Genomic DNA, 24454 nt, shown 5'->3' with positions numbered 1-24454 from the left:
GTCCTTTATATGCTGCACACCTGTTGGGCCCCTCCTTTTAGAAACAGGATTAGAAGCCCCCCCACCCGACGGGCCTGCTGGAGACCCTCCACGGAAACCTTGTTCTTTGTTTACAAGCATTTAAAGACCACGTAAATAGATTAAAGATGATGAGGAGCATCTTAAAAAACAAACACGTGTTAGTTCTTAGTGTACATTAACATTACGTTAGCTTAGCTTAGTATAAAAAGGGTAAATGCTAGGAAACAGCTAGCCTCGTTCTGTTCAAATGTAACAGAACAAAAATAGCCCTCCCTCTATTAAACATATTTTATCTTTGTTTAATGATTATATAATTCCAGTTTCCTACTGAAACACGTTGTGTTTACACGTTACATAAACTTTAATCACTAACGACTTTGTAGCTTTTGCTAATTAAGAGCTAACTTCTGTTTGGATAAGAGCAGCTTATTTGAAGAGGAGTTGTAAATCATAACGACTTGAGTCCATAGACTTTAACTTTAGCTGACGTTACTGCTCGCTAACGTTCGATACCGCATGTTTAAATGAGCAGGTTATTCCTTGTTTGTGTTGATCGGGGGGGGGGGGCGAGGCGTCGGTCGACCTCCCTCCCGCACCACGTTCCCCTCGGCCTCCTCGCCCGTTATAATCGCAGCTGTTGCCAGACCTTCAAGTGACATTAGGGGGCATTTAAATCAGCCCCAATTAGAGCGTCTGTGATGCGCTGCCAGGCGGCGCCCTCCTCCCCCCGGAATGCGTTTCCTCTGCTGAAGTTTATTCTGTCTCGCCAACGTGATTTTATTTGGTGTTTATTTTCCTTCAGCTGTTGACAAAGTAACACAATGCAACATGATAGACTGACTGACAATGTACATGAAATTGCCAATCATACTGACACTTATAATACTGGCTTTTATTGTGAAAGGTGAGAACAGAAGGAGTGAATCTGGTCCTTCTGTGTCGTTGCTTCTTAATTAAAGACACGTGATTGGTCGATGCCTTTTAAAAATAACCCAGCTCCCAAACGCTTATTCGTTTTTGGTGGGTAATATTCAGACTGCGAAGGCCTTCAGACTCTGAAGCTTCCAACAACAAGCAAACAATAAATACATGACGAGCAGGAGGAACTTTTCTCCACATGGAATCACTAAAAATGGTCGAATGAGCGCCGCCTCATTCCGCTCAACGAGGCTCCGACACGTTCATCTGTCTGGAATCTGGAAAATGTCGCCCGGCTGCCCTCGACACACAAAACCCAAACAGTCCCGAGCGATCAGGCGGCCGAATGCCAGAATTTCAGCGATGCCTCAATGGATCTAATCTGCCCCCCACCAACCTCATGAGAATGAGCCCGGGCCCCCAAAGCCCCCCTAAAGCTGCCGTCCTTAGCCTTCATTGCTTTTTAATGGACGCCGCAATTGAAACCGTTTAAAAGAAGTGACACAATACAGCTAAACATAGAAATAAAAAAAACATTGTCTTTTTTTTTTTTGTAGAAGCCAGATCTCCAAATATAGGAGGACGAGGCCCCGGGGACAAAGGGCCCGAGCGGCGCTTATAAAAGTGTCGCTGTGGGTGTGAGGGGTGTCAGCTCTGTTCCTCTGAAGCACTGCGAGGGGAATCTCTGGTGAGTAGCACGCCACTTTCACCCTGACAAACACCCGTTTACTTTCAACCATCGGATTTCTTTCTCATTTGTTTCCTTTCTTTTCGTCCCGCCTCGCGCAGCGGCATAAAAAATGAGCGACGCCGAGATGGAGATATTCGGGGTGGCCGCCCCTTACCTGCGCAAGTCGGAGCGGGAGAGGATCGCGGCGCAGAACGCGCCTTTCGACGCCAAGGCGGCCATCTTTGTGCCCGACCCGAAGCAGGAGTACGTGAAGGGGAAGATCAGGGACCAAGACGGCTCCAAGGTCACCGTGGAGACAGAGGACGGAAAGGCGAGACACACTTCTAACATCCCGTGTTGTTAAAATGACGTATTTGAGGCTTTCGTTCGCCAAACAGGGTTTTCTTTTTTTATATTTTTGTTTCGTGGATTTCCCTCCTCAGCTGGTCTCGGTCCACCTGGACGACATCCGTCCCATGAACCCCCCGAAGTTCGACAAGCTGGAGGACATGGCCCTGCTGACGCACCTGCACGAGCCGGCCGTGCTCTTCAACCTCAAGGAGCGCTACGCCGCCTGGATGATCTACGTAACCGCCGAGCACCCGAAAGCAAACATGGCCGTCGCACTCCAGTCGCGCTTCCTTCACCGCGGCGCTTTGTCCTCTCTGTCCTCGCTGTCCTCTTCTGCAGACGTACTCGGGGCTCTTCTGCGTCACGGTGAACCCGTACAAGTGGCTCCCGGTCTACAACCCGGAGGTGGTGGCCGGATACCGCGGGAAGAAACGGCAGGAGGCCCCGCCGCACATCTTCGCCATCTCTGACAGCGCCTACCAGTACATGCTGACAGGTCCCGTCCGACCATTCGCACACGTTTAGACAACACAATGCAAACTATAGTGATCAAATGTGGAAAAAATGACTTAAATGTGGCTTCTAGAGTTTGATTTAAGTTTCTTTGCCTCCATCAGATCGAGAGAACCAGTCCATCCTGATCACGTGAGTCACACTTTGTCCCCACGTGGAACCGAATCTCCTGAAAGGTAATTCTTCATCTCACCAGCGGCCGTTCTTTCCCTCAGCGGGGAGTCCGGTGCTGGGAAGACGGTCAACACCAAGCGGGTCATCCAGTACTTTGCCACCATCGCATCGGTCGGAGACTCCAGCAAGAAGGAGCAGCTTCCCAGCAAGATGCAGGTTGAGAGCGGTCATGTCTCGTTGTGACGCGGGTCGGTGAGGAGACGTTTTTCATCACCCATGATGTCCACAGGGGACTCTGGAGGACCAGATCATCCAGGCCAACCCGCTGCTGGAGGCCTTCGGCAACGCCAAGACCGTGAGGAACGACAACTCATCTCGATTCGTGAGCTCAAATTATTTTTTTTATTTGTTTTTATTTTAGAAAATGATGAATCTGTTACCTCAAGAAAAACATTGTGAATTAAATATTATAATGACTGCAATAATAGTCCTGCATTCAAAATAAAAATAAAAGTATTGGAAATAAAATATTTTAAAGAATTACTAAAAGAAATGCCAAAGAGCTCGTTTCATTTCTTTACCTATTTTCAATTTCATTTATGAAACTATAGTAACTTTTTTAGGGAAAATTCATCCGCATCCACTTTGGAACAAAGGGCAAGTTGGCATCGGCTGATATCGAAACATGTAAGTTTTCTTACATCTGTGTCATTGATTCTACTGCTATTTCTGAAGTATATTTTATCATATTTGTTCTAATATTCTTCTTCTTCTTTAGACCTTTTGGAAAAATCCCGAGTGACCTTTCAGCTGCCGGCAGAGAGGAGCTATCACATCTTCTACCAGATCCTGTCAAACAAAAAGCCTGATTTAATCAGTAAATATCTTCCTTATGTTCTTAACCGTTTGTTAAGTATATCTGACAAAAAACAATACTGTTAGTGCTTCATTTCAGAAACGTTGCTAATTACCACCAACCCGTACGACTACCCGTTCATCAGCCAGGGCGAGATCAGCGTGCTGAGTATCAACGACGCCGAGGAGCTGATGGCCACCGATGTGAGTGCACCGGGCTCAAATGCATATATTTATATATAAATGCATATATTTATATATAAATGCATATATATATATATATATATATATATATGTATATATATATATATATATATATATATATATATACATACATATATATATATATATATATACATACATATATGTCAAACATCAAACAGAAGGGGGGTGAGTGGCAAACGGACCACTTAATGCAGCGCTATGCTAAGCTAGCTGCTAGGCTAAGCTACTTCAAACACAGCGGACAGAGTCGCTAGTTCAACATGTTCCACCAGGTGGAATTCTGCCTCCATGATGTTCATGTGATGATGTGTAGTTTTGTGTTTAAAATAGCATCTAAAATACATGCTTCCTAAAGTGATTACTCACTATTTTTAAGATTTAGTCTTTAGAAGGAAAACAAACATTCATTATAACATTGTAACAAAAACAATATTGATTAATCGAGATTAATGAATTCCAAAATGTGCGATTATTGAGTTATTTTTTTTTAATCTATTGACAGCCCTATATAATGTGATTGCCTATTGTTATTATTATCTGTCATGATGAAAGTGGTTATTATAAGTTTTTATTTTATTCTAAAGTTTTAGTATACTCACTACTATTATACACATTTTAAATATTCTTAATATAAATTCAAGATGAGAGTGGGTTGGTCTACACTTTTAATAAAAATGATATAATAGAAAATATGATGTCTTATTGCTAAACTAATCGCTAATCCCGATGCTACAAAATGTGCGTCCATGTCCTCAGAGGGCCATTGACATCCTGGGGTTTAACTGCGAGGAAAAAGTCGGCATCTACAAGTTGACCGGCGCCGTGATGCATTATGGGAACATGAAGTTTAAGCTGAAGCAGCGCGAGGAGCAGGCGGAGCCCGACGGCACCGAGGGTGAGACAGCCGAAGGTGCTTCCAACGCACCACGCGCATTCCAGCGGCTCTCACATCGCAACCTGTGTGTGTGTGTGTGTGTCCCACAGTGGCGGATAAGGTGGCCTACCTCATGGGCATGAACTCGGCTGACCTGCTGAAGGCGCTCTGTTACCCCCGAGTGAAGGTGGGGAACGAGTACGTCACCAAAGGTCAGACTCCTCAGCAGGTACAGTTTCTACTTCTGAATATGTGTGTTCAGCATGTTGTGAGGAGACATTAAGAGTCTTGTACTTGCGGTGTAGTACTCTCATAGTGTGGTATTAGTACTTCTACTATAGCAACGGGTGTGAATACCTCCTCCAGGTGAACAATGCCATGGGCGCTCTGTCTAAGGCCGTGTACGAGAAGCTATTCCTGTGGATGGTCACCCGGATCAACAAGCAGCTCGACACCAAACTGCCGAGGCAGCATTTCATCGGCGTCCTGGACATCGCGGGGTTTGAGATCTTCGAGGTGAACCAAGTTCACTGTAACACCTGTTGTAAAAGTCTTCTTCCAAGAACCTCAACGCCAACTGAACCGATGTTTCGATGCAGATGAACAGCCTGGAGCAGCTGTGCATCAACTTCACCAATGAGAAGCTGCAGCAGTTCTTCAACCACCACATGTTCGTGCTGGAGCAGGAGGAGTACAAGAAGGAGGGCATCGACTGGGAGTTCATCGACTTCGGCATGGACCTGGCCGCCTGCATCGAGCTCATCGAAAAGGTACCCTCTCCTTTTTCCGTCTTTCCGCGGGCTAAACTGGTTCTACTTCCGAGCGGTGGAAAGACCCCCCTTCGGCCGGCCTTCTGTCCCCACAGCCGATGGGCATCTTCTCCATCCTGGAGGAGGAGTGCATGTTCCCCAAGGCCAGCGACGGCTCCTTCAAGAACAAGCTCTACGACCAGCACCTGGGGAAGAGCGCCATCCTACAGAAGCCCAAGCCCGCCAAGGGGAGGCCCGACGCCCATTTCGCCCTGGTGCACTACGCCGGCATCGTGGACTACAACATCGGCGGCTGGCTGGAGAAGAACAAGGACCCGCTCAACGACACGGTGGTGCAGCTCTACCAGAAGGCCTCTCTGAAGCTGCTCTCTCGGCTCTTCGCCACGTACGCCGCGGCCGACGGTGTGTTTTCTCGGCGGTGGGATCCATGTCGACCTGTGGGGTTCTTTACACGATGGAAATTACGCTTCTCTTCCCCGCAGATGCCGGTGGAAGCAAGAGGAGTGCTAAGAAAAAGGGCTCTTCTTTCCAGACGGTTTCCGCGGTTTTCAGGGTAATAATGGATTAATTGTAAATTATTTGGGTGGATTTATAACTTGTTATTTGTGTAAAAGCAGTTGTTTGTCCCAGATATTCTCCACATGGTTACTTACATGATCAACATTCTGAAGGGTAAACATTGAATTAGGGCTACAACAACGAATCGATAAAATCGATTAAAATCGATTATTAAAAGCGTTCGCAACGAATTTCATTATCGTTTCATTGTGTCGCGCGATTATTACGTCACTCAATGAGTTGCGGATATTGTAGTCCAGTGCGCTTGCGCACTGTGGGTTATACGGTAGTTGATGTTATGCCTGTAAAGGGAGACACATGGTGATCCATTAAATCAACTAAGAAGCCTTTAATGCATTTATTTACAAATACCATTTTAAATTCATCTCATAGCACTTGGTTGTTTTTTAGCTGTATGCATTTACTTAACTTGCACTACAATGATGGTAATAATTTAATGAATATGCTTATGAATAATAGTGAACATGAGGGTGTGTTTGTGAGTGTAGTATAGAGAACTAGTTCTGACGAATTTGAGGTTCTGTTTTAGAATAAAGGGTTGGAAATTAAAGCTTTTTAATTAGTTTTTTTTTAAATCCGATTCATCGGTTAATCGAAGAAATAATCAACCGATTAATCGGTTATCAAAATAATCGTTAGTTGCAGCCCTACATTGAATACATTTTATTTACCTTTAATAACTTTAGATTGTTTAAACAGGAAATGTGAAAGAGGCACTTAAGCCTAACAGAAATATAAAAGTAATTACAACGCGATGTTTCTGTCCCCACACTTGACAAAAGTCATACCAGCTTAAGAGACATCATTTGTTCATGTCCTGCAGGAGAACCTGAATAAACTGATGGCCAACCTGCGGTCCACTCATCCTCACTTTGTGAGATGCATCATCCCAAACGAGACCAAGACGCCAGGTGAGAGGAGTTTTCATTCTGAGGCCAAAGAACGAAGATCAATGGCACTCTTTACATTGTCTTCACCTCAAATAAAGGAGATTTGTAAATAACCCGGCCGTTATTTAGCTTGAGATGCTGGCAGGAGGATTTTGTTACCATAGTTACAGAGCCTGGCAGCCGTTTCTCCTTGTTTCCATTCTTTATGGTACGCTAAAGAAGCCCTAAGGCATCCCCTGCTTTATGGTTTCTGTTTGAACATCATGCTGTGTTGAAGAAGACCTGAAACTAGAGATTGAGACCATAAACTCATGTTTACAATGTTTACTGAGGGAATAAATCAAGAGAGAAGTAGAGTCATCTTCTCATAGACCTCTATGGGAGCAGAGGAGTCGCCCCCTGCTGGTCATTTGTCTTCTGCATCACATCACACACTCACCTCACAATAATAACAAGAAGCTTCAATACAGATGTTGAAGGTAATAACATACAATTTTGAATAATAAAACCTGATGTGATCAAACCGGATAATAAACCGTGTTAAAAAGTCACGTTATATTAGTCCCCAATACGACCTGAACAAACCGGACTGACGTTCCTTTAACCCGGACGGTAACCTCCACCCAGGCTCCATGGACCACCATCTGGTCCTCCACCAGCTGCGCTGTAACGGCGTGCTGGAAGGGATCCGGATCTGCAGGAAGGGATTCCCCAGCCGGATCCTCTACGGGGACTTCAAGCAGAGGTCAGACACGCAGAGAGCTCTTTCCTGCTACGAGTCTAAAGGCAGAAAGCTCTGAACCGGCAACTCTCACTCTGTCCCTCCGCGTGAGCGACAGGTACCGGATCCTGAACGCCGGCGCCATCCCCGAGGGGCAGTACATCGACAGCAAGAAGGCTTCAGAGAAGCTGCTGACCTCCATTGACGTGGACCACGGCCAGTACCGCTTCGGATACACAAAGGTGTTTTATTTCATTTATGTGGACCTTTTGTCACCATGACATTAAATATTTACAGTGAAAATAGTACTTAACATGAGTAGATTTTTAGGTGCTTTGAATTTACTTCAATATTACTGTGTATTTTTTACATCTATTCTAATTCCAATTATTGTCTAATTATTGTCTAATCTAATTATTTGACAACATTGCTTATTTACAGATTCAGATTATGAATAAAAAATATTAACATAATAATTATGATTGCCTCTTATCGGCTGCATGATTAAATTGATTAACATATTATCTCATCAATAACTTATATATCAGCAATTTAATTGATATTGTTCTTAAATGTGTCTTTCTGCATCATGAGTACTTTCTGTACTTTAATTCTAATCTGATGAAACGTTAATTATGTAACTCAAAGGAATGTACTATAAAATACCTTCCTCAATGAATTCAATTAAATTATATATATTTACCAAATTCTTTGCTTGATTTTGCTTCTGAAGGCCTCAAACCTCCTGAGTGACATGAATTTGTGTTTCAAACAGGTGTTTTTCAAAGCCGGCCTCCTGGGTCTGCTGGAGGAGATGAGGGATGAACGTCTGGCGGTTCTGATGACTCGCATCCAGGCCGTTTCCAGGGGTTACGTCACCAGGCAGCGGCTCAAGGAGATGATGAAGAAGAGGTTTCTTTCCTATTCTAGTGGCTTCAGTTGAATAAACACGAGAAGTCTATTAATGATCTCTACGTCCCTCCGTAGAGAATCCATTTTTGTCGTCCAGTACAACATCCGATCCTTCATGAATGTGAAGAACTGGCCCTGGATGAGGCTCTTCTTCAAGATAAAGCCTCTGCTGCGGAGCGCCGAGGCTGAGAAGGAGATGCAGAACATGAAGGAGGAGTTCTCCCGACTCAAAGAGGAGTTGGCAAAGTCGGAGGCCAGGAGGAAGGAGCTGGAGGAGAAGATGGTCGTGCTGTTCCAGGAGAAGAACGACCTTTACCTTCAAATCCAAGCAGTACGTGAGCAACACAGGGGATAAAGAGATGAAGAGGGAATGCATACATTTATATCATGACAATGCAATAGAAACATAAGAAATATTCACATTAATAAAAACACTCTAAACATTGAGACTGAAGAATATGTAACTAGATAGTAAAACACACTTCAGAGGGTTATTGAAGGTGCTGCACCACCAAGATGAATGAGCTGCAGCTCAGCGCTTCCTTTGACGGCTCTCCAGGAGAGGGAGAACCTGTGCGACGCCGAGGAGCGCTGCGAAGTCCTGATAAAGAGCAAGATCCACCTGGAGGCCAAAGTCAAAGAGTTCTCCGAGCGGATGGAGGAAGAGGAGGAGATCAACGCCGACGTCACCGCCAAGAAGAGGAAGCTGGAGGTCGAATGTTCAGAGCTGAAGACGGACATCGACGACCTGGAGCTCACCATTGCCAAAGTGGAGAAGGAGAAATACGCCACGGAGAATAAGGTGGAAGGAGTATTTGGTTCTTTCACTGCAGTAAAAGTACTGATACCGCGATGTGACGTGAAAGATGGAGCAGAAGGATGAAGTTGCATGAAACTATCTTAACTTCATTTCTCCCCGCAGGTGAAGAACTTAGTGGAGGAGCTCACAACTCTGGAGGAAAAGCTGCTGAAGTCCTCGAAGGAGATCAGGGCTCTGCACGAGGAGCACCAGCGGACGTTAGACGACCTGCAGGCCGAGGAGGACAAAGGCAACGCCCTGACGAAGGCCAAAACCAAGCTGGAGCAGCAGGTCGATGACGTGAGTCCGCCCCACGTTTTCCAGAACGCTCCCCGGTGTGGTTCCCCGCTGCACCGGTTGACGTTGTGCCCTTGGACGTCTCTCGCAGCTGGAGGGCTCCTTGGAGCAGCAGAAGAAGGTGAACTTGGACCTGGAGAGATCCAGGCGGAGGCTGGAGGGGGACCTGAAGCTGTCGCTGGAAACCATCATGGACCTGGAGAACGAAAGGCAACACGTGGAGGAGAGACTGAAGAAGTGAGAAGCTGTTTCAATGTTTCAATGTTTAAGTCCTGAAACACACAATGGAACGATTTAAGAATAATAACCATCCCCGGAGATTTAAGTGTGTTTTTCTGTTGGACTTGATGTGAAAATCAAGCTTCTCATCAACAGAAAGCAAATAAGCCTAATTTACCGAAACGGTGCCGTAGTGTGCAGATCTCCACCAGCTGTGTCTGCAATGAGCACATCTGGAATGTACAAAACACCATTGAGTCGAGCTGAGTCAGCAGTAAATAAAGCGGGAGGTTATAAGGCATCACAAATAAAAATCGAGCCGATGGAACATCTGAGGTAGCAGAAGTGGACGGACGCACACACTTACACACACACACACACACACACACACACACACACACACACACACACATCTCCTGGCGGTAAATGCAGATGTTTACCCTTTTCTAGAAAGGACTTTGACATCAGCGGCCTGCAGAACACAGTGGATGACGAGCAAGTCCTCTCCACCCAGCTGCAGAAGAAGATCAAAGAGCTTCAGGTAACAAAGCAAACAGTGGACCTTTGTTCTGCAGGTGAGTCCCCACCGACGCGCAGTGACCACCCCCCCCCCCCCGATCCCCGCAGGCCCGGTCCGAGGAGCTGGAGGAGGAGGTGGAAGCGGAGCGCTCGGCCCGGGCCAAGGCGGAGAAGCGGCGGTCCGACCTCTCCAGGGAGCTGGAGGAGATCGGCGAGCGGCTGGACGAGGCCGGGGGGGCCACCGCCGCCCAGGCCGAGGTCAACAAGAGGCGCGAGGCCGAGTTCCAGCGCCTGCGCCGGGAGCTGGAGGAGTCCACGCTGCACCACGAGGCCGCCGCCGCCGCGCTGCGCAGGAGGCAGGCGGACGGCGCGGCCGAGCTGGGCGAGCAGATCGACAACCTGCAGAGGGTCAAGCAGAAGCTGGAGAAGGAGAAGAGCGAGCTGAAGATGGAGGTCGACGACGCGGCGAGCCACACGGACGGCGTCCTGAAGAGCAAGGTGAGAGACGCGGGGGTCCCGGTCCTTAAACATTTAGTTTACCTCCACGAGGATTGGTGCATGTGTAGATGTCGGCCATGTTCTTCGTCCGCAGATCTGTTTGTTTACATTCCTTGAGAAGACAATTTCCTTTTACATATGAGCTACATCTGCACCAGCGTGTTGACAGCGAACGAGCCTTTAACCTGTGATAATCGATGCTCGCTGTCTCAGGCTAATCTGGAGAAGCTGTGCAGGAGCCTCGAAGACCAAATGAATGAGTATAAAAGCAAAGCGGATGAAGCTCAGAGGTCCCTCAGTGACTCCACCACGCTCAGCGCCCGCCAACAGGCAGAAATCAGTACGTTTCTCAGCGAAATTATGACGTTTAAAAAGAGAGAAGTCAGAAGTCAGTGTGTGTGGATTGTGTGACGGAGCTGGTGAGTGCAGCATGTCAAGTGAGGGGAATGTGAAAGAGAAGTCAGTAACAACAATCCAACATCTGCTCTTTATTCCGATCAGGTGAGCTCGCACGCCTGCTGGAGGAGAAGGAGGTCTCTCTCACCCAGCTGAGCAGAGTCAGATCTGTGGGGAGTCACCAAGTGGAGGAGTTGAAGGGACTCCTGGACGAGGAGATGAAGGTGAGAAGGCCTCGGCGGCAGCTAGAAACTCTCTCTCTACCTCAGAGGGAAAACAGCCGGCCAGCAGGGGGCCATCCAGATGTTTTGGCTTTGCTTCAGAGGAGCCATCGCGCGGCAGAAGAGTCATATTTTTAGCTCATAGCTTTAGCTTCCATGTCGCTTCAGTGTAAATCCCTGATGTGTGCGTTCCCCCCCCCGCCCGCCCCCCCACCCCCCCAGGCCAAGAGCGCCCTGGCTCACGCTCTGCAGTCGGCCCGCCACGACTGCGAGCTGCTGAGGGAGCAGTACGAGGAGGAGCAGGAGGCCAAAGCCGAGCTGCAGCGCTGCTTGTCCAAAGCCAACGGCGAGGTGGCCCAGTGGAGGAGCAGATACGAGACGGACGCCATCCGGCGCACCGAGGAGCTGGAGGAGGCAAAGTAGGAACCGTGCGGCACGTTTTTGGGGTGGGGGGGGGGTTTGTCTCCACGTTCTAAGCCCCCGGTGGGTCGGCAGGAAGCGTCTAGCCCAGCGGCTGCAGGAGTCAGAGGAAACGAAGGAGGCGGCGAACGTCAAATGTGCGTCTCTGGATAAAACCAAGCAGAGGCTGCAGGAGGAGGTGGAGGATCTCATGGTCGAGCTGGAAAGGTCGAACGCAGCCAACGCCGCGTTGGACAAGAGACAAAGGAACTTTGACAAGGTGCGTTGGGTGCGTTTGGGTCTTCTTCAGCGGAGGCCTGCAGCTGGTTACACCTGTGGTCGTCCTCCTCTCTCAGGTTCTGGTCGAAGGGAGACAGAAATATGAGGAGAGTCAATCCGATCTGGAAGTTTCCCAGAGAGAGTCTCGAGCTCTCAGCACGGAGATCTTCAAGCTGAAAAACTCCTACGAGGAGGCCGTGGATCATCTGGAGACCATGAAGAGAGAGAATAAAAACCTGCAGCGTAAGCAGCCACCGCATCGTCCGCTTGGTGGTGTTTGTTGTTGTTTACCACATGGAGGTCAAGTCGTTCTTCTCTTCACGTTTCCAGAGGAGATCATAGAAATCACAGAGCAGCTCGGACAATCTGTTCAAACCCTCCACGAGCTGGAGAAAGCTGCCAAGCAAGCCGAGCAGGAGAAGAGAGAAACACAGGCAGCTTTGGAAGAAGTTGAGGTTTGTGATTTAGTTTTTAAATGAGACGATTCCTCTAAACTAAAGTTGCTACAGTGGAGCTTCGGTTGTCTCTCTCTAGTCGTCCCTGGAGCACCAAGAGGCCAAGATCCTGCACCTCCAGCTGGAGCTGACCCAGATCAAGTCCGAGGTGGACAGAAAGGTGTCGGAGAAAGACGAGGAGATGGACCAGCTGAAGAGGAACCAGCAGAGGGCCGTGGACACGCTGCAGAACTCGCTGGACGCCGAGACGCGCGGCAGAAACGACGCCGTGCGGACAAAGAAGAAGATGGAGGGGGACCTAAACGAGATGGAGGTCCAGCTGGGCCACGCCAACCTGCAGGCGGCCGAGGCCACCAAGCAGCTGAGGAACGTGCAGGCTCAGCTGAAGGTTTGTGGACGCACGTGAGACCGACATATGTAGATCTATACATACATGTTTACATAGTTTTCTCCTAGGACGCCCAGGTCCATCTGGACGAGGCGCTCCACAGTCAGGAGGACTTCAGGGAGCAGCTGGCGATCGCCGAGCGACGCAACAACCTGATGGCGGCCGAGAACGAGGAGATCGGGGCGGCGCTGGAGCAGTCGGAGAGGAGCCGCAGGCTGGCCGAGCAGGAGCTGGTGGACGTGAGCGAGAGGATCCAGCTGCTGAACTCTCAGGTCAGGAGACGACGTGCAGGACGCCCTGAAGGCGACGCAAACCTTTCTAAAATGAGACTGAACCGCAGCTGAGGGAAGAGTTGAACTCTCATGCTCATCAGCAGGTGTAAGATATAAAATGTTCAGTGAAGACGTGATGTCAGTACCTGTTCGTAGCTTTGAAGAATTCACACTTTAGATTCGTCTGAATGTTTCCTATTGGGCAGAACTCCAGCCTGCTCAACACCAAAAAGAAGATGGAGTCGGATTTAGCTCAGCTGCAGTCAGAGATGGAGGACTCCGCCCAGGAGGCGAGGAACGCCGCCGAGAAGGCCAAAAAATCCATAATGGATGTAAGCCCCCCCCCCCCCCCCCCCTAACACACACACACACCCACACACAATGGAGAGTGTCTGCATTTAACCTCCTAAACTTTACCACATGGATCAGGCGGCCATGATGGCCGAGGACCTGAAGAAGGAGCAGGACACCAGCGCTCACCTGGAGAGGATGAAGAGGAGCCTGGAGGTGACGGTGAAGGACCTGCAGCAGCGGCTCGACGAGGCCGAGAACCTGGCGCTGAAGGGCGGCAAGAAGGAGCTTCAGAAACTGGAGAACAAGGCGCGTGAATCCGACCATTAGTCCTCGGGGGGAAGGAAACAGATGACAAAGCTCATTTCAGGTGTTTTTTTTTTTTTTTTAAAGGTGCGCGAGCTGGAAAGGGAATTGGACTTGGAGCAGAAGCGCAGCAACGAGGCCACGAAGGGCGTCCGCAAGCATGAGAGGAAAATCAAGGAGCTCACCTACCAGGTAACCGTGTTTTATCCCGCCTCTGTTCAAACGAGTGAGATGAGATGCAACGGTGCCAAGAAAGGTGTCGTGAGCGCGGCGCCTCGGACTGTTTCAGAGAGAGGAGGAGCGGAAGGGCGCGGCGAGGCTTCAGGATTTGGTGAACAGACTGCAGCTGAAGGTGAAAGCGTGCAAACGTCAGTGTGAGGAGGCGGTGAGTGAACAAAAGGAGGCGAAGAAGCACATTAACACGGTGGCGACGTGTATCTGTTCATCGCGTTGTTTCTTTCGCCCCAGGAGGAGAAAACCAGCGTCCATTCGGCCAAAGCTCGCAAGGTGCAGCACGAGCTGCAGGCGGCGGAGGAGCGAGCCGACGTCGCCGAGTCTCAGCTGAACAAGTTACGAGCAAAGAGCCGCGACGGCGTGGTGGGGAGGGGGGAATAGAATATATATATATATATGGGCAAACCGTGTAACTCCCTCTAAGGAAATCAGAAAAGGCTTTAGATTTATTCAATAGGTATGAATGGTTTATTTAGTCTGAAGGTTTCTTTTCATTTTTTTTGTTAATACTTAACTAGCTAAAATGTTTTTTTGACTTCATTAGGTGAGAGGAGAATATAGCAGCGCAGGAAGGATCAACTTGTGAACAAAGCTTTAAACATCTGTTTAAAGCTTTGATTTTGATTTGAAAGAACAGTGTTGTTTTAATATTTACCTTTTTTTTGCAGTTGCAGCGTCACACTGTAAAGGCCTTAAGACAACCTGCATTACTCAGAAACACTTCTACGATATATTGGAAAATAAGACTTTGGAGATTGATGGTTTTCTTTGGACGCTGAGTGGAATTGGGTTTCTTTCATCAATGTGTGACGGTTGTATAAATCAGTTGTTGTAATAAACGGATCTCCGTTTAGCTGAAATGTCACACAACGTCAAACCTGTCACCAAAAATCAAAACAATAAAAAACGTTTAAAAAAGGTTTTATTTGTCCTGAAGCTTGAAGTGCATTTTTTATAGCAATTGATACAATTACTTTTTTTTTAAACGGAAATGTATAATCTGATGTGATTATATGCTAAAAAAAATGTAGCTTCTGCACACAAGTTATAAAATGTTTTAACATGCAGTTGAATGAATTCATCACAAACCAGGCTGATACACTGAGACGCTTCCGCCGTCCTGCAGGTTCTAACTAAACTGAAGCACACAGCTGATAATCGAGGTCTGCTCTGTTCTCCCGCCAATTAAACCGTGAGAATCAGGTTAGCGTCGACTCACAGCTTCAGGCAGAAAACCCCAAGAGATAAAAAGCACATCAACCGAGGCCTGATGTTTGAGCATCGTTTGCATGCGTTTGTATTCAGCAGCAGCTGAGGACATTTGCAGGGTTTGAGTTACATGTGTGACTTTCACCAAAAGGGGGGCGGGGCCTATAAACCGAAGGTGACCTCCAGGAGGCGTGAAAGTACAGAGACGCTAGCGGGACAGGAAGTGGACAGGAGGGGGACAAACCCGCATTCAGAGCAGTAAACAAGCTGGACACTCAAAATAAATCAATCGGAAAAAAAACAAGCAACAAGTAGACCAACTATATAAAGTTTATATGAGACGGAAATAATGGAACACATTCAAAATTAGCTGGAATCAATCAAACTACTGGTGACTAAATAAAGAAGTAACTTAGTCTGATGATTTATTTCTAAAGAGGTACCAGCAAATAGTCCTGCTAACGACTGACTGCACATTCTGAAACGTATTCATGGTCTATTACACTTTTTTAAAGTTGTAATCAATGTAACTCCAAATGTGATCATTTTAAGTTTTGTCAAAGGATTAGATTTACTTTACTATAGAACATGTTTTTTTTTTAAATGACTTATTATTTGCCTTATTTCTTCTTGTCCCAGTAATACGTTCCTGGACATTGAGAGACGATTTGATGCATTTCTCAAGACAACCTGCTGTTCACACTTGTTCCCCGTAACACAAGAAGAGCTGGAGTTACAGGCGATCTCCGCTGCTTCTTCTAAAAGGGGCAACAAAGCTGTCTTCATCCGTTCACACACATGCACCTCGTCACGTGTTGACTTACAAAGCAGACAAAGCAAGGTGGATGTATGTCACCAACCTTGGCTTAGAATAAATATCATGAGATATGTTGCAGACTGACAAGTTATGGTTTTAATTTAAACCATTTGAACTCAAATGCGAAAATAAATATTTAAAATAAACCTACGCCATTCGGTCTTGTTGTCCTTGTTGAAAACGATTAAAGATATTACTCTAATATCACTGTCTCTATACATTCATTTAAGTGGTGGTGTGCCACAGGGTTCGATTCTCGGCACATTTCTTTTCTCTGTGTAAAAGTTACAGTTAAGCCTGTAAATCTGTTCATCTTTTTGATGTTATCTAATTCTTATGTTGATGATGAATTTAAAACCAACTAAGATTACCTTTTTAAAAAAATGCAATATAGGCAAAAACACCTTCCTAATAAGAAAAAATAAGAATAATAAGAAAAAGATTTTTACACTGGACAAAAAGTCAATTTTGTTACGATGCCTCCTGCATAAAGAGTGTCAACGATCTGCCAGGAGTTTAATCCGGTTAATTCGAGCAAGGTGCCTTGGAGCAGGTGGTCCTCGAGTCCGGGACGAACACGAAGGTCACAGTGTTCCATTGAGACGCTGAGCTGCGTACGGTTTACACCCATAAACACACAGAATGACACGCGTCTGTCTCTGATTAGACAGAATCACACCGAATGCAGTAGCTGGTTATACATTAAATATGAGCCACGAGTCGCGCGGAGCAGCAGCCGCTAAACAAACGTTAACCGGCTAATGACGGGACGGACGGGCGTAAAAATAGTGCTGGAGGATCATCGCCTGTCGCTGCCGACGTGTTCTTATTAACACCAAAGGATCCTGTGCCATAGCGTGTCGAGCAGAGAGCACTAAGGCGTCAACTGACATTTCCATGGTGACATTGCCGAGTTCGAAACGCCCGGTCGGCGTCAGCAGGACGTTCGTTTTGATAAAAGGAGCCTCGACCTCCTGCGGGCGTTCACTGTCCTGCCTTTCTACTGAAGGCTGGGGACGTCATTTCCCCTCTGGCCTCTGTAACGTTGGTGGCTTTTAAGTAAGATCTAAATCACAGGAAGGGATTCCCCAGCAGGGTTGTTTTCACTGACTTCAAGCAGAGGTAAGAGTTCATTCCTAATGTAGTCTACACAAAAATATTTCAGGTTGTGGTGTTCCGCCGTTATCCAAATCCAAACATGCAAAATCCAGAATGCCAGAGGGACAGTTCATCGATGGAAAGAAGGCTTCGGAGAAGCTCCTGGGTTCCATTTATCTCTGTACCACTGAGGGACCATAAAGGCCTCCTAGGTTTACCTATGAACGCTTTCGGCAAAGCCTTGGGTAAACTTTAACCTTCACGAGCAACATGCAAGTTGCAAGAAAAGCTCCAATTTTGTTGTTCAGAAGTGAGTTTGGCACCAAGGATGCTCTTCTGCAGTGAAAAAACCCTGATGTGTATCCTCCTACAGCGACTGCGCCTTCATTCTGCAACAAAACCGTGAATGTGAAACACTGGCCGTGGATGAAGCTGTTCTACAAAATAATGAAGAGCGCAGAGAGCAGGAGATGGCTAGCATGAAAGTGGACTTTGTCAAATGCGAGGACAATCTGGGGAAGTCAGAGTCCAAGAGGGAAGACATGGAGGAGAAAATGGTTTCTCTTTTGCAGGAGAAAAATAACCTTCAAGTGGAATCTGTGAGTGACGCAGGAAATAAAGAATACCAAATCTCACTAAACTCCGCCGAATCGTCACACTTTAGAGTCTTTTTTCTTCTTCTTCTTCTTCTTCTTCTTCTTCTTCTTCTTCTTCTCAGGACTCGGATGATCTTTGCAATGCCGAGGAGAGGCGTGAAGGCTTAATCAAGAGCAAAATCCAGCTGGAGGCCAAACTCAAAGAGATGACGCGGAGACTGGAGGACGAGGAGGAGACCAACGGCGAGCTGACCGCCAAGAAGCGGAGGCTGGAGGACGAGTGCTCCGAGCTGAAGAGAGACGTCGACAACCTGGAGGTGGCGCTGGTTAGAGTGGAGAAGGAGAAGCACGCCACGGAAAACAAGGCTGGTGATCTCGCCTGTGCTGTTGTGTTGAATATATAGAAGATAGTAATAATTAGAATGTTGGTACTTCATGTTTCTTTCTTCTCCATAATAAATGTCTACTATGCAACATTTACCTTTCCAGGTTAAAACCCTGCAGGAGGAGCTGGCTGGTCAGGAGGAAAACATTGACAAGCTGACCAAAGAGAAGAAAGCCGTCCAGGAGGCTCATCGACAGGCTCTGGACGACCTCCAGAACCAGGAAGACCGGGTCAACACGCTGACCCGAGCCAAGGCCAAACTAGAGCAGCAAGTGGAAGAGGTGAGTCGCCGCCATCGATTTAAACATTCAAACGCCGGCGTCACCTGACGTCCCGATCACGTACGTTTCCAATTTGCTTTTGAAGCTGGAGGGTTCGCAGGAGCAGGAGAAGAAGATCTGCTTGGACCTGGAAAGAGCCAAGAGGAGGCTGGAGGGAGAACTGGAGCTCGCTCGGGAATCCCTGACGGACCTCGAGAAGGACAAGCAGCTTTACGAGGAGAAGATTAAGAAGTAGAGGCCGATGCGGTGGCGGCTCGTGTGAGGAGAGTGAACCTCGGGTTTTAAACTGACGCCTCGTGTCGGCTTTTCTTTGCAGGAAAGAATTGGAAAACATCCAGCTGCTCGGCCGAATTCTAGACGAGCAGATGGTTAATAACCACCTTGAGAAGAAGATAAAGGAGCTCCATGTAATGAAACTCACAGTGGAGACGTTTATGGAGCACACCGACAGCGACCCTCAAGGTGGCCTTTTCTTTCTGTTTCCGTCTCAAGACTCGCATCGAAGGGCTGGAGGAAGAGGGCGAGGCCGAGCGAGCCGTCCGGGCCAAGGCGGAGAAGCGGCGGTCCGACCTCTCCAGGGAGCTGGAGGAGATCGGCGAGCGGCTGTACGAGGCCGGGGGGGCCACCGCCGCCGCCCAGGCCGGGGTCAACAAGAGGCGCGAGGCCGAGTTCCAGCGGCTGCGCCGGGAGCTGGAGGAGTCCACGCTGCACCACGAGGCCGCCGCCGCCGCGCTGCGCAGGAGGCAGGCGGCCGGCGCGGCCGAGCTGGGCGAGCAGATCGACAACCTGCAGAGGGTCAAGCAGAAGCTGGAGAAGGAGAAGAGCGAGCTGAAGATGGAGGTCGACGAACTGTCTGTTAATAAGCAAATAATTGCCAAAGCCAAGGTGAGACTTGAAAACCATGAATTAAAAAATGGACCAAGACTTGAAACTTGAGCATAAACTCATGTTTACAATGTTTACCGAGGGAATAAATCAAGAGAGAAGTCATTTTCTCATAGACTTCTATGGGACCAGAGGAATTGCCCCCTGCTGGTCACTACACAGAATGCAGCTTTAACACGTGAAGCTTTGACTTCTCTTTGTGTAGAAATTAGGGCTGTCAATAGATTTTTCTAAATTAAATGATTAATCGCACATTTTAAAATGTATTACTCTCGATTAATGAATGTTGTTGTTGTTACAATGTTGATAATAATGAATGTTTGTTTTTCTTCCAAATAAATAAGACTAAATCTTACAAGTAATGCGTAATCACTTTTGATTGCAGCTAGCGGCCGTTTTGTTTCCGCGGTCAACTTAACAAACGTTAAGTACGTTAAAATATTTTGTCGCATTAATCTCGGCCACATTAATCGCATAGATTAACTCATTTATGTTGACAGCCCTGGTAAATATGTTGACAACATTCACATTGACCCTCTTACCTTCACCCGCTGCTAGGAGAACCTGGAGAAGACGTGTCGCTGTCTTGAAGATCAGCTTCTGGAGCTGAAGACCAAGAGCGACGAAAACATGCGGCAGATCTCTGACCTGACCAATCAGAGGACTCGATTTCAAACAGAGAGCGGTAATTATGTTACAAATTACGGAGTACGGAGGTCATTTTAAGGAATAATAAGAATAATTTGTTTTACTCTTATAAATTACATCATTATATTATTGTTACACATGCATCAACGTAAAAGTTGACACATTGATTATCTTTTTTTAAATATTTTTTTATAATTAAAATAGTAAAAGATGTTTGTCATAGTAACCCAGTCCAAAGTGACAAAGTTCATAATTATTCATCTAATATTGTTAACAAAATAGTTTTCTGTCAATCTACTAATTGATTAATAGACGTATTCTTTCAGCTCTATTTGTATAAAGTGTTAGATAGTTTAATTTTTAACTAAACGTTACATTTAAAAAAACTTTTCAGATGGACTGTGGTAGAATATAAAAGTGCCTCTGGGATGAGTGAGTTGGGAGTAAAGTACAAGTGTTACACAGTGTTTTTTCCGGTCTTCCCAGCTGAATATTCCCGGCAGGTGGAGGAGGGACGGAGGCTCGTCTCCCGGCTGAAGAGGGCGAAGCAGGAATTCACGATGCAGGTGGAGCAGCTGGAGCGGCTCGTCGAGGAGGAGGCCAAGGTAGGCGACGCTTTGCAAACACCGGCCCGCTTCCCTCGGCTTTCTCCCTCCTCCTGAAGCCCACCCGATCGGTTTGTGCCCCCCCAGGCCAAGAGCGCCCTGGCTCACGCTCTGCAGTCGGCCCGCCACGACGGCGACCTCCTGAGAGAGCAGGTCGAGGAGGAGCAGGAGGCCAAAGCCGAGCTGCAGCGCCGCTTGTCCAAAGCCGACGGCGAGGTGTCCCGGTGGAGGAGCAGATACGAGCCTCCCGAGGAGCCGGAGGAGGCAAAGTGATCAGACACCGATCGATAGATCACATCAGACATTTAGTCATCAGTTTTACATTAGATCTGCTTTTTCATGCACGTTTTATTGAAAGATTTTAGTAAAGCCTATTATAAGGAAAATAAAGCTTCCAAATCAATGAATTATTTGTTGAGTAATTTAGTAAACTAGTAAACTTTGTATTTGAAAGTTATTAATTCATTACAGTGAAGTAAATCAAAGAATTAGCTTTCTATAAGATCAATGATAATGTGTTTTTTCTACGCTTTTTTTCAGTTGACATTCCTACAATTTAGTTTCTCCATGAAGAATAACATAAAAGCACAACTTTCGCTCATTCGTTTCTTCAAAAAAATTAATTTAGAATGAAAAAGCATTAAAAACCGACCAACCAAAAGAGGGGGAAATAAACCGAAACCCAAAAGACTCTCCACACGCGACGCCTTGCTAACATTTTTATAACATTTGTTTAATCGTTGACAGGAAGAAGCTCGCTCAGCGGCTCCAGGAGGCCGAAGGGCAAATGGAGGCGGTGAACTCAAAGTGCGCCTCGCTGGAGAAAACCAAACGGAGGCTCCAAAGCGAGATGGAGGGCCTGGTGGTGAACGTGGAGCGCTCCAACGGCGTGGCAGCCGCCCGTGACAAGAAGCAGAGGACCTTCGACCGGGTACCCCCCCCCCCCCCCCCCCTCCCGCACACATCTGCGTGTGTGAGTGCTACGAGCTAACGCTCCCCTGCGTTCAGATCCTGGCCGAGTGGAAGCAGAAGCACGAGGAGAGCCAGGCCCAGCTGGAGGGCGCCCGGAAGGAGTCCCGCTCCCTGAGCACGGAGCTCTTCAAGCTGAGGAACTGCTACGAGGAGGCGCTGGAGCACCTGGAGGCCACGAAGAGGGAGAACAAGAACCTGCAACGTGAGTGAGGCGCCATCGCGATGAATCCTTTTATAGCACAGGGGCTTTTCTGGTTTCTAAACCGGCGCTTCGTTATCGAAGAGGAGGTCTCCGAACAACTCGGGGAAGGCAGGAAGACGATCCGCGAGCCGGAGTTCAAGAAGCAGGTGGCCACGGAGGACTACGACGCGCAGACATCGCTGGACGAATCCGAGGTACGCGCCGCGACCGCCAACAACGAATACCAGCGCGGCATCGATTCGTCAGTTTTCTTCTTCTCTGAAGGCCGTCCTGGAAGAAGCGGAGTCCCGGATGCCGCGAGCGCAGACGCAGATGAACCAGGTTAAGGCCGAGGTGGTGCGCAGGGCGGCACAGCGGGATGAGGAGCTGGACCAACTGAAGCGGAGAGGCCTCTGGGCGGCGCAGGCCGCCGTGGACGGCGAGGTGCGGATCCGGAACGGCGTGCTGCGGGCGAAGAAGAAGATGGAGGGCGACCTGAACGAGATGGAGGTCCAGCTGAGCCGCGCCAACCGGCAGGCGGCCGAGGCTCGGGAGCAGCTGAGGAACGTCCGGGGGCAGCTGAAGGTGACGTGGTGGTTTTCTGTGATTTAAAGTAGTAAATCTCCTGTTTCTTTTCTCCGCTGCGACTGACGAGTGCATTTTTCAGGATGCTCAGACCCTCCTGGAGGAGTCGATGAGGGTTCAGGACAACGCGAAGGAGCAGGTGGCCCTGATGGAGCGGAGGACGGCGCTGACGCAGGCGGAGGTGGAGGAGCTGCGAGTCGCGGTGGAGCAGACGGAGCGGAGACGCAAGACGTCCGAGCGGGAGATGGTGGACGCCAGCGCGCTCCTCCGCTCTCAGGTAGACTCACAGGAACAACGCTGTCTGTCTGTCTGCCTGTCTGTCTGTCTGTCTGTCTGTCCCTGCAGAAGTCACGTGGTTTTTTTTTTTCTTTTCGGGCAGAACACTGGTCTAGTGAACACCAAGAAGAAGCTGGAGGCCAACGTCACTCGTCTTCACGCTGAGGTCGAGGAAGCCGCTCACGAGGCCAGGAACGCCGAGGGGAAGGCCAGGAAAGCCATCACGGAGGTAAAGCGCTCCCCCCTCCTTCTGTGTGTAAAGCTAAATAATAAATGTTATCTCGACACCTCCAGGCCGCCGCGGTGGCCGATGAGCTGAGGAAGGAGCAGAACACCAGGGCTCACCTGGAGAGGATGAGGAAGAACCTGGAGGTGACGGTGAAGGACCTGCAGCGCCGGCTGGACGAGGCCAAGAACCTGGCGCTGAAGGGCGGGAAGAAGGAGCTCCAGAAACTGGAGGCTCGGGTCTGTTAACCGCGTCTACTTCCACCTTTCATAGTCATAATAAGAATCTTCACTAAAAATAGACATGATGCTCCAACGGGGATGACTGTATCAGGAACCTTTGAGTTATTTAAAATGTATTTAATTCAAATGCAATGAGATCATAGAAAGGACCCTGTGTGGCCTTCAGGTCCGAGAGCTGGAGAGCGAGCTGGACCTGGAGCAGAAGCGCTCGACAGAGGCCTCCAGAGGAGTCCGCCAGTGCGAGAGAAGAGTCCAGGAGCTGAGCTATCGGGTAAAACTCCTCCACTGTTCTTCAAAAACATCAAGTGACAAAAGACAGAATCACGACTCCCGGATCTCCACCTCTTTCAGGCGGAGGAAGAGCAGAAGAACAACGTTCGGCTGCAGGAGCTGGTCGACAAGCTGCAGAGCAAAATGAAGGCCAACGAACGTCACGCAGTAACAATTGTGTTTTGCTTCTTATGCGCATTATATACGCTCGTATTTAGAAGTGGTGGGAGAGAAGATATAAAGATAATTATCATGGTTTTACTACCGCAAATATGTGTTTCTGTCTTCTACAGTTTAAGCTGATTTCAGAAATTAAAGTTCTTCATGAAATCATGTTGTAATATTCTGTTTTTTAATCGTTTGCAGGCCCAAGAAGGACAGAACGAGAAGCTCAACGCCTCACGAGTTTAACTCATGAATGTGCATGAAAAGCAGTTTACCACATTAATAATGCAGTGTTTTACTCAAACAAATACACTTAAATATGTGTATATTTTATTGCATATCTACCAGTAGTGATGAAAACATCTGTAGCTACAATATTTAACCCAATAATTAAACTATAAAATTTACTTTAATGCATTTCATAATAAAAAATGAAGCGATGTCAACTTGTTTTCAGAGACTATTATTATTAATAATGTTGTACAGCTTTCTATAGAGGCAATAAAATAAAACACTGCTGTCACTTGATCAAACGTTACTTTATTTGTTATTAAACCATAGAACATATTAAACCGTTTAGCGTATTCCTAAATTATTGTTTTTAATTATATCTAAGGATGCTAATGCAGTGTATATAGTGTCCTTTAATTATTGTGGTTAAATTTACTTTGTTCGATCATTTCCCATCTTGTTGGATTCACCTACGTCTCATTTTTAAAGTTCAGTTTTTTGTCTTTCTGTTTGTAAAAGCAATTTGACCTGTGTTCTGTCTAAACAGGTAAATATCTGTACTTTCTCTCTCTATTTACAGCAATATATAAATAAAATGGTGATAAAAATAGTAATGAGAATATTATACGCCTTGCTCTTAATTAGTACAAGAAATAAGGGAGTTGGATTTTTTTAAATTCAGGAAGCATACATCCACTAACAAAATGTGAACAATTCCTGGTGTTTATTATTAGTATATTGCACAGCTTCATATTTAAAGGCAATTTAGGGTACATTTTGTCCTGAATATTCACTA

General features: G+C 47.4%; 2 protein-coding genes across 4 annotated transcripts; both read left to right on the top strand.

The window, feature by feature from the left end:
• Positions 1-610: 610 nt before the first annotated feature.
• On the top strand, positions 611-14920 carry LOC120827861 (myosin-1B). Of its 2 annotated transcripts, XM_040191001.2 has the most exons (39): positions 611-1627; positions 1729-1940; positions 2053-2196; positions 2300-2456; positions 2578-2605; positions 2689-2803; positions 2877-2969; positions 3211-3274; positions 3366-3464; positions 3543-3646; positions 4424-4562; positions 4652-4770; positions 4908-5057; positions 5141-5311; positions 5407-5713; positions 5794-5864; positions 6714-6801; positions 7408-7525; positions 7620-7743; positions 8277-8413; positions 8489-8744; positions 8973-9215; positions 9336-9512; positions 9601-9746; positions 10179-10269; positions 10356-10745; positions 10959-11085; positions 11247-11365; positions 11585-11781; positions 11858-12041; positions 12118-12283; positions 12371-12495; positions 12575-12883; positions 12952-13155; positions 13362-13487; positions 13585-13755; positions 13840-13944; positions 14042-14137; positions 14221-14920. In XM_040191001.2, exons 2-39 carry the CDS (start codon positions 1740-1742, stop codon positions 14365-14367), a joined length of 5808 nt encoding a protein of 1935 aa, XP_040046935.2. In that variant the 5' UTR covers positions 611-1627; positions 1729-1739; the 3' UTR covers positions 14368-14920. The 2 variants fall into 2 exon arrangements, with proteins under 2 accessions (XP_040046935.2, XP_077940284.1); XM_078084158.1 differs by having other exon boundaries at positions 14042-14904.
• Positions 14921-17015: 2095 nt separating this feature from the next.
• Positions 17016-24454, top strand: LOC120827874 (myosin heavy chain, skeletal muscle-like). Of its 2 annotated transcripts, XM_078084160.1 has the most exons (20): positions 17016-17134; positions 17484-17709; positions 17829-18071; positions 18196-18372; positions 18458-18603; positions 18689-18779; positions 18865-19257; positions 19816-19942; positions 20392-20510; positions 20598-20779; positions 21258-21441; positions 21519-21684; positions 21766-21878; positions 21949-22248; positions 22331-22525; positions 22628-22753; positions 22819-22989; positions 23159-23263; positions 23344-23430; positions 23629-24454. In XM_078084160.1, exons 2-20 carry the CDS (start codon positions 17581-17583, stop codon positions 23671-23673), a joined length of 3099 nt encoding a protein of 1032 aa, XP_077940286.1. In that variant the 5' UTR covers positions 17016-17134; positions 17484-17580; the 3' UTR covers positions 23674-24454. The 2 variants fall into 2 exon arrangements, with proteins under 2 accessions (XP_077940286.1, XP_077940285.1); XM_078084159.1 differs by having other exon boundaries at positions 23344-24454.

This window comes from Gasterosteus aculeatus, chromosome 11 (genome assembly GCF_964276395.1).
Source record: "Gasterosteus aculeatus chromosome 11, fGasAcu3.hap1.1, whole genome shotgun sequence".
NCBI lineage: Eukaryota > Metazoa > Chordata > Actinopteri > Perciformes > Gasterosteidae > Gasterosteus > Gasterosteus aculeatus.
Note: the sequence above shows the minus strand (reverse complement) of the source record. Positions and strands in the feature narration are given on the sequence as shown.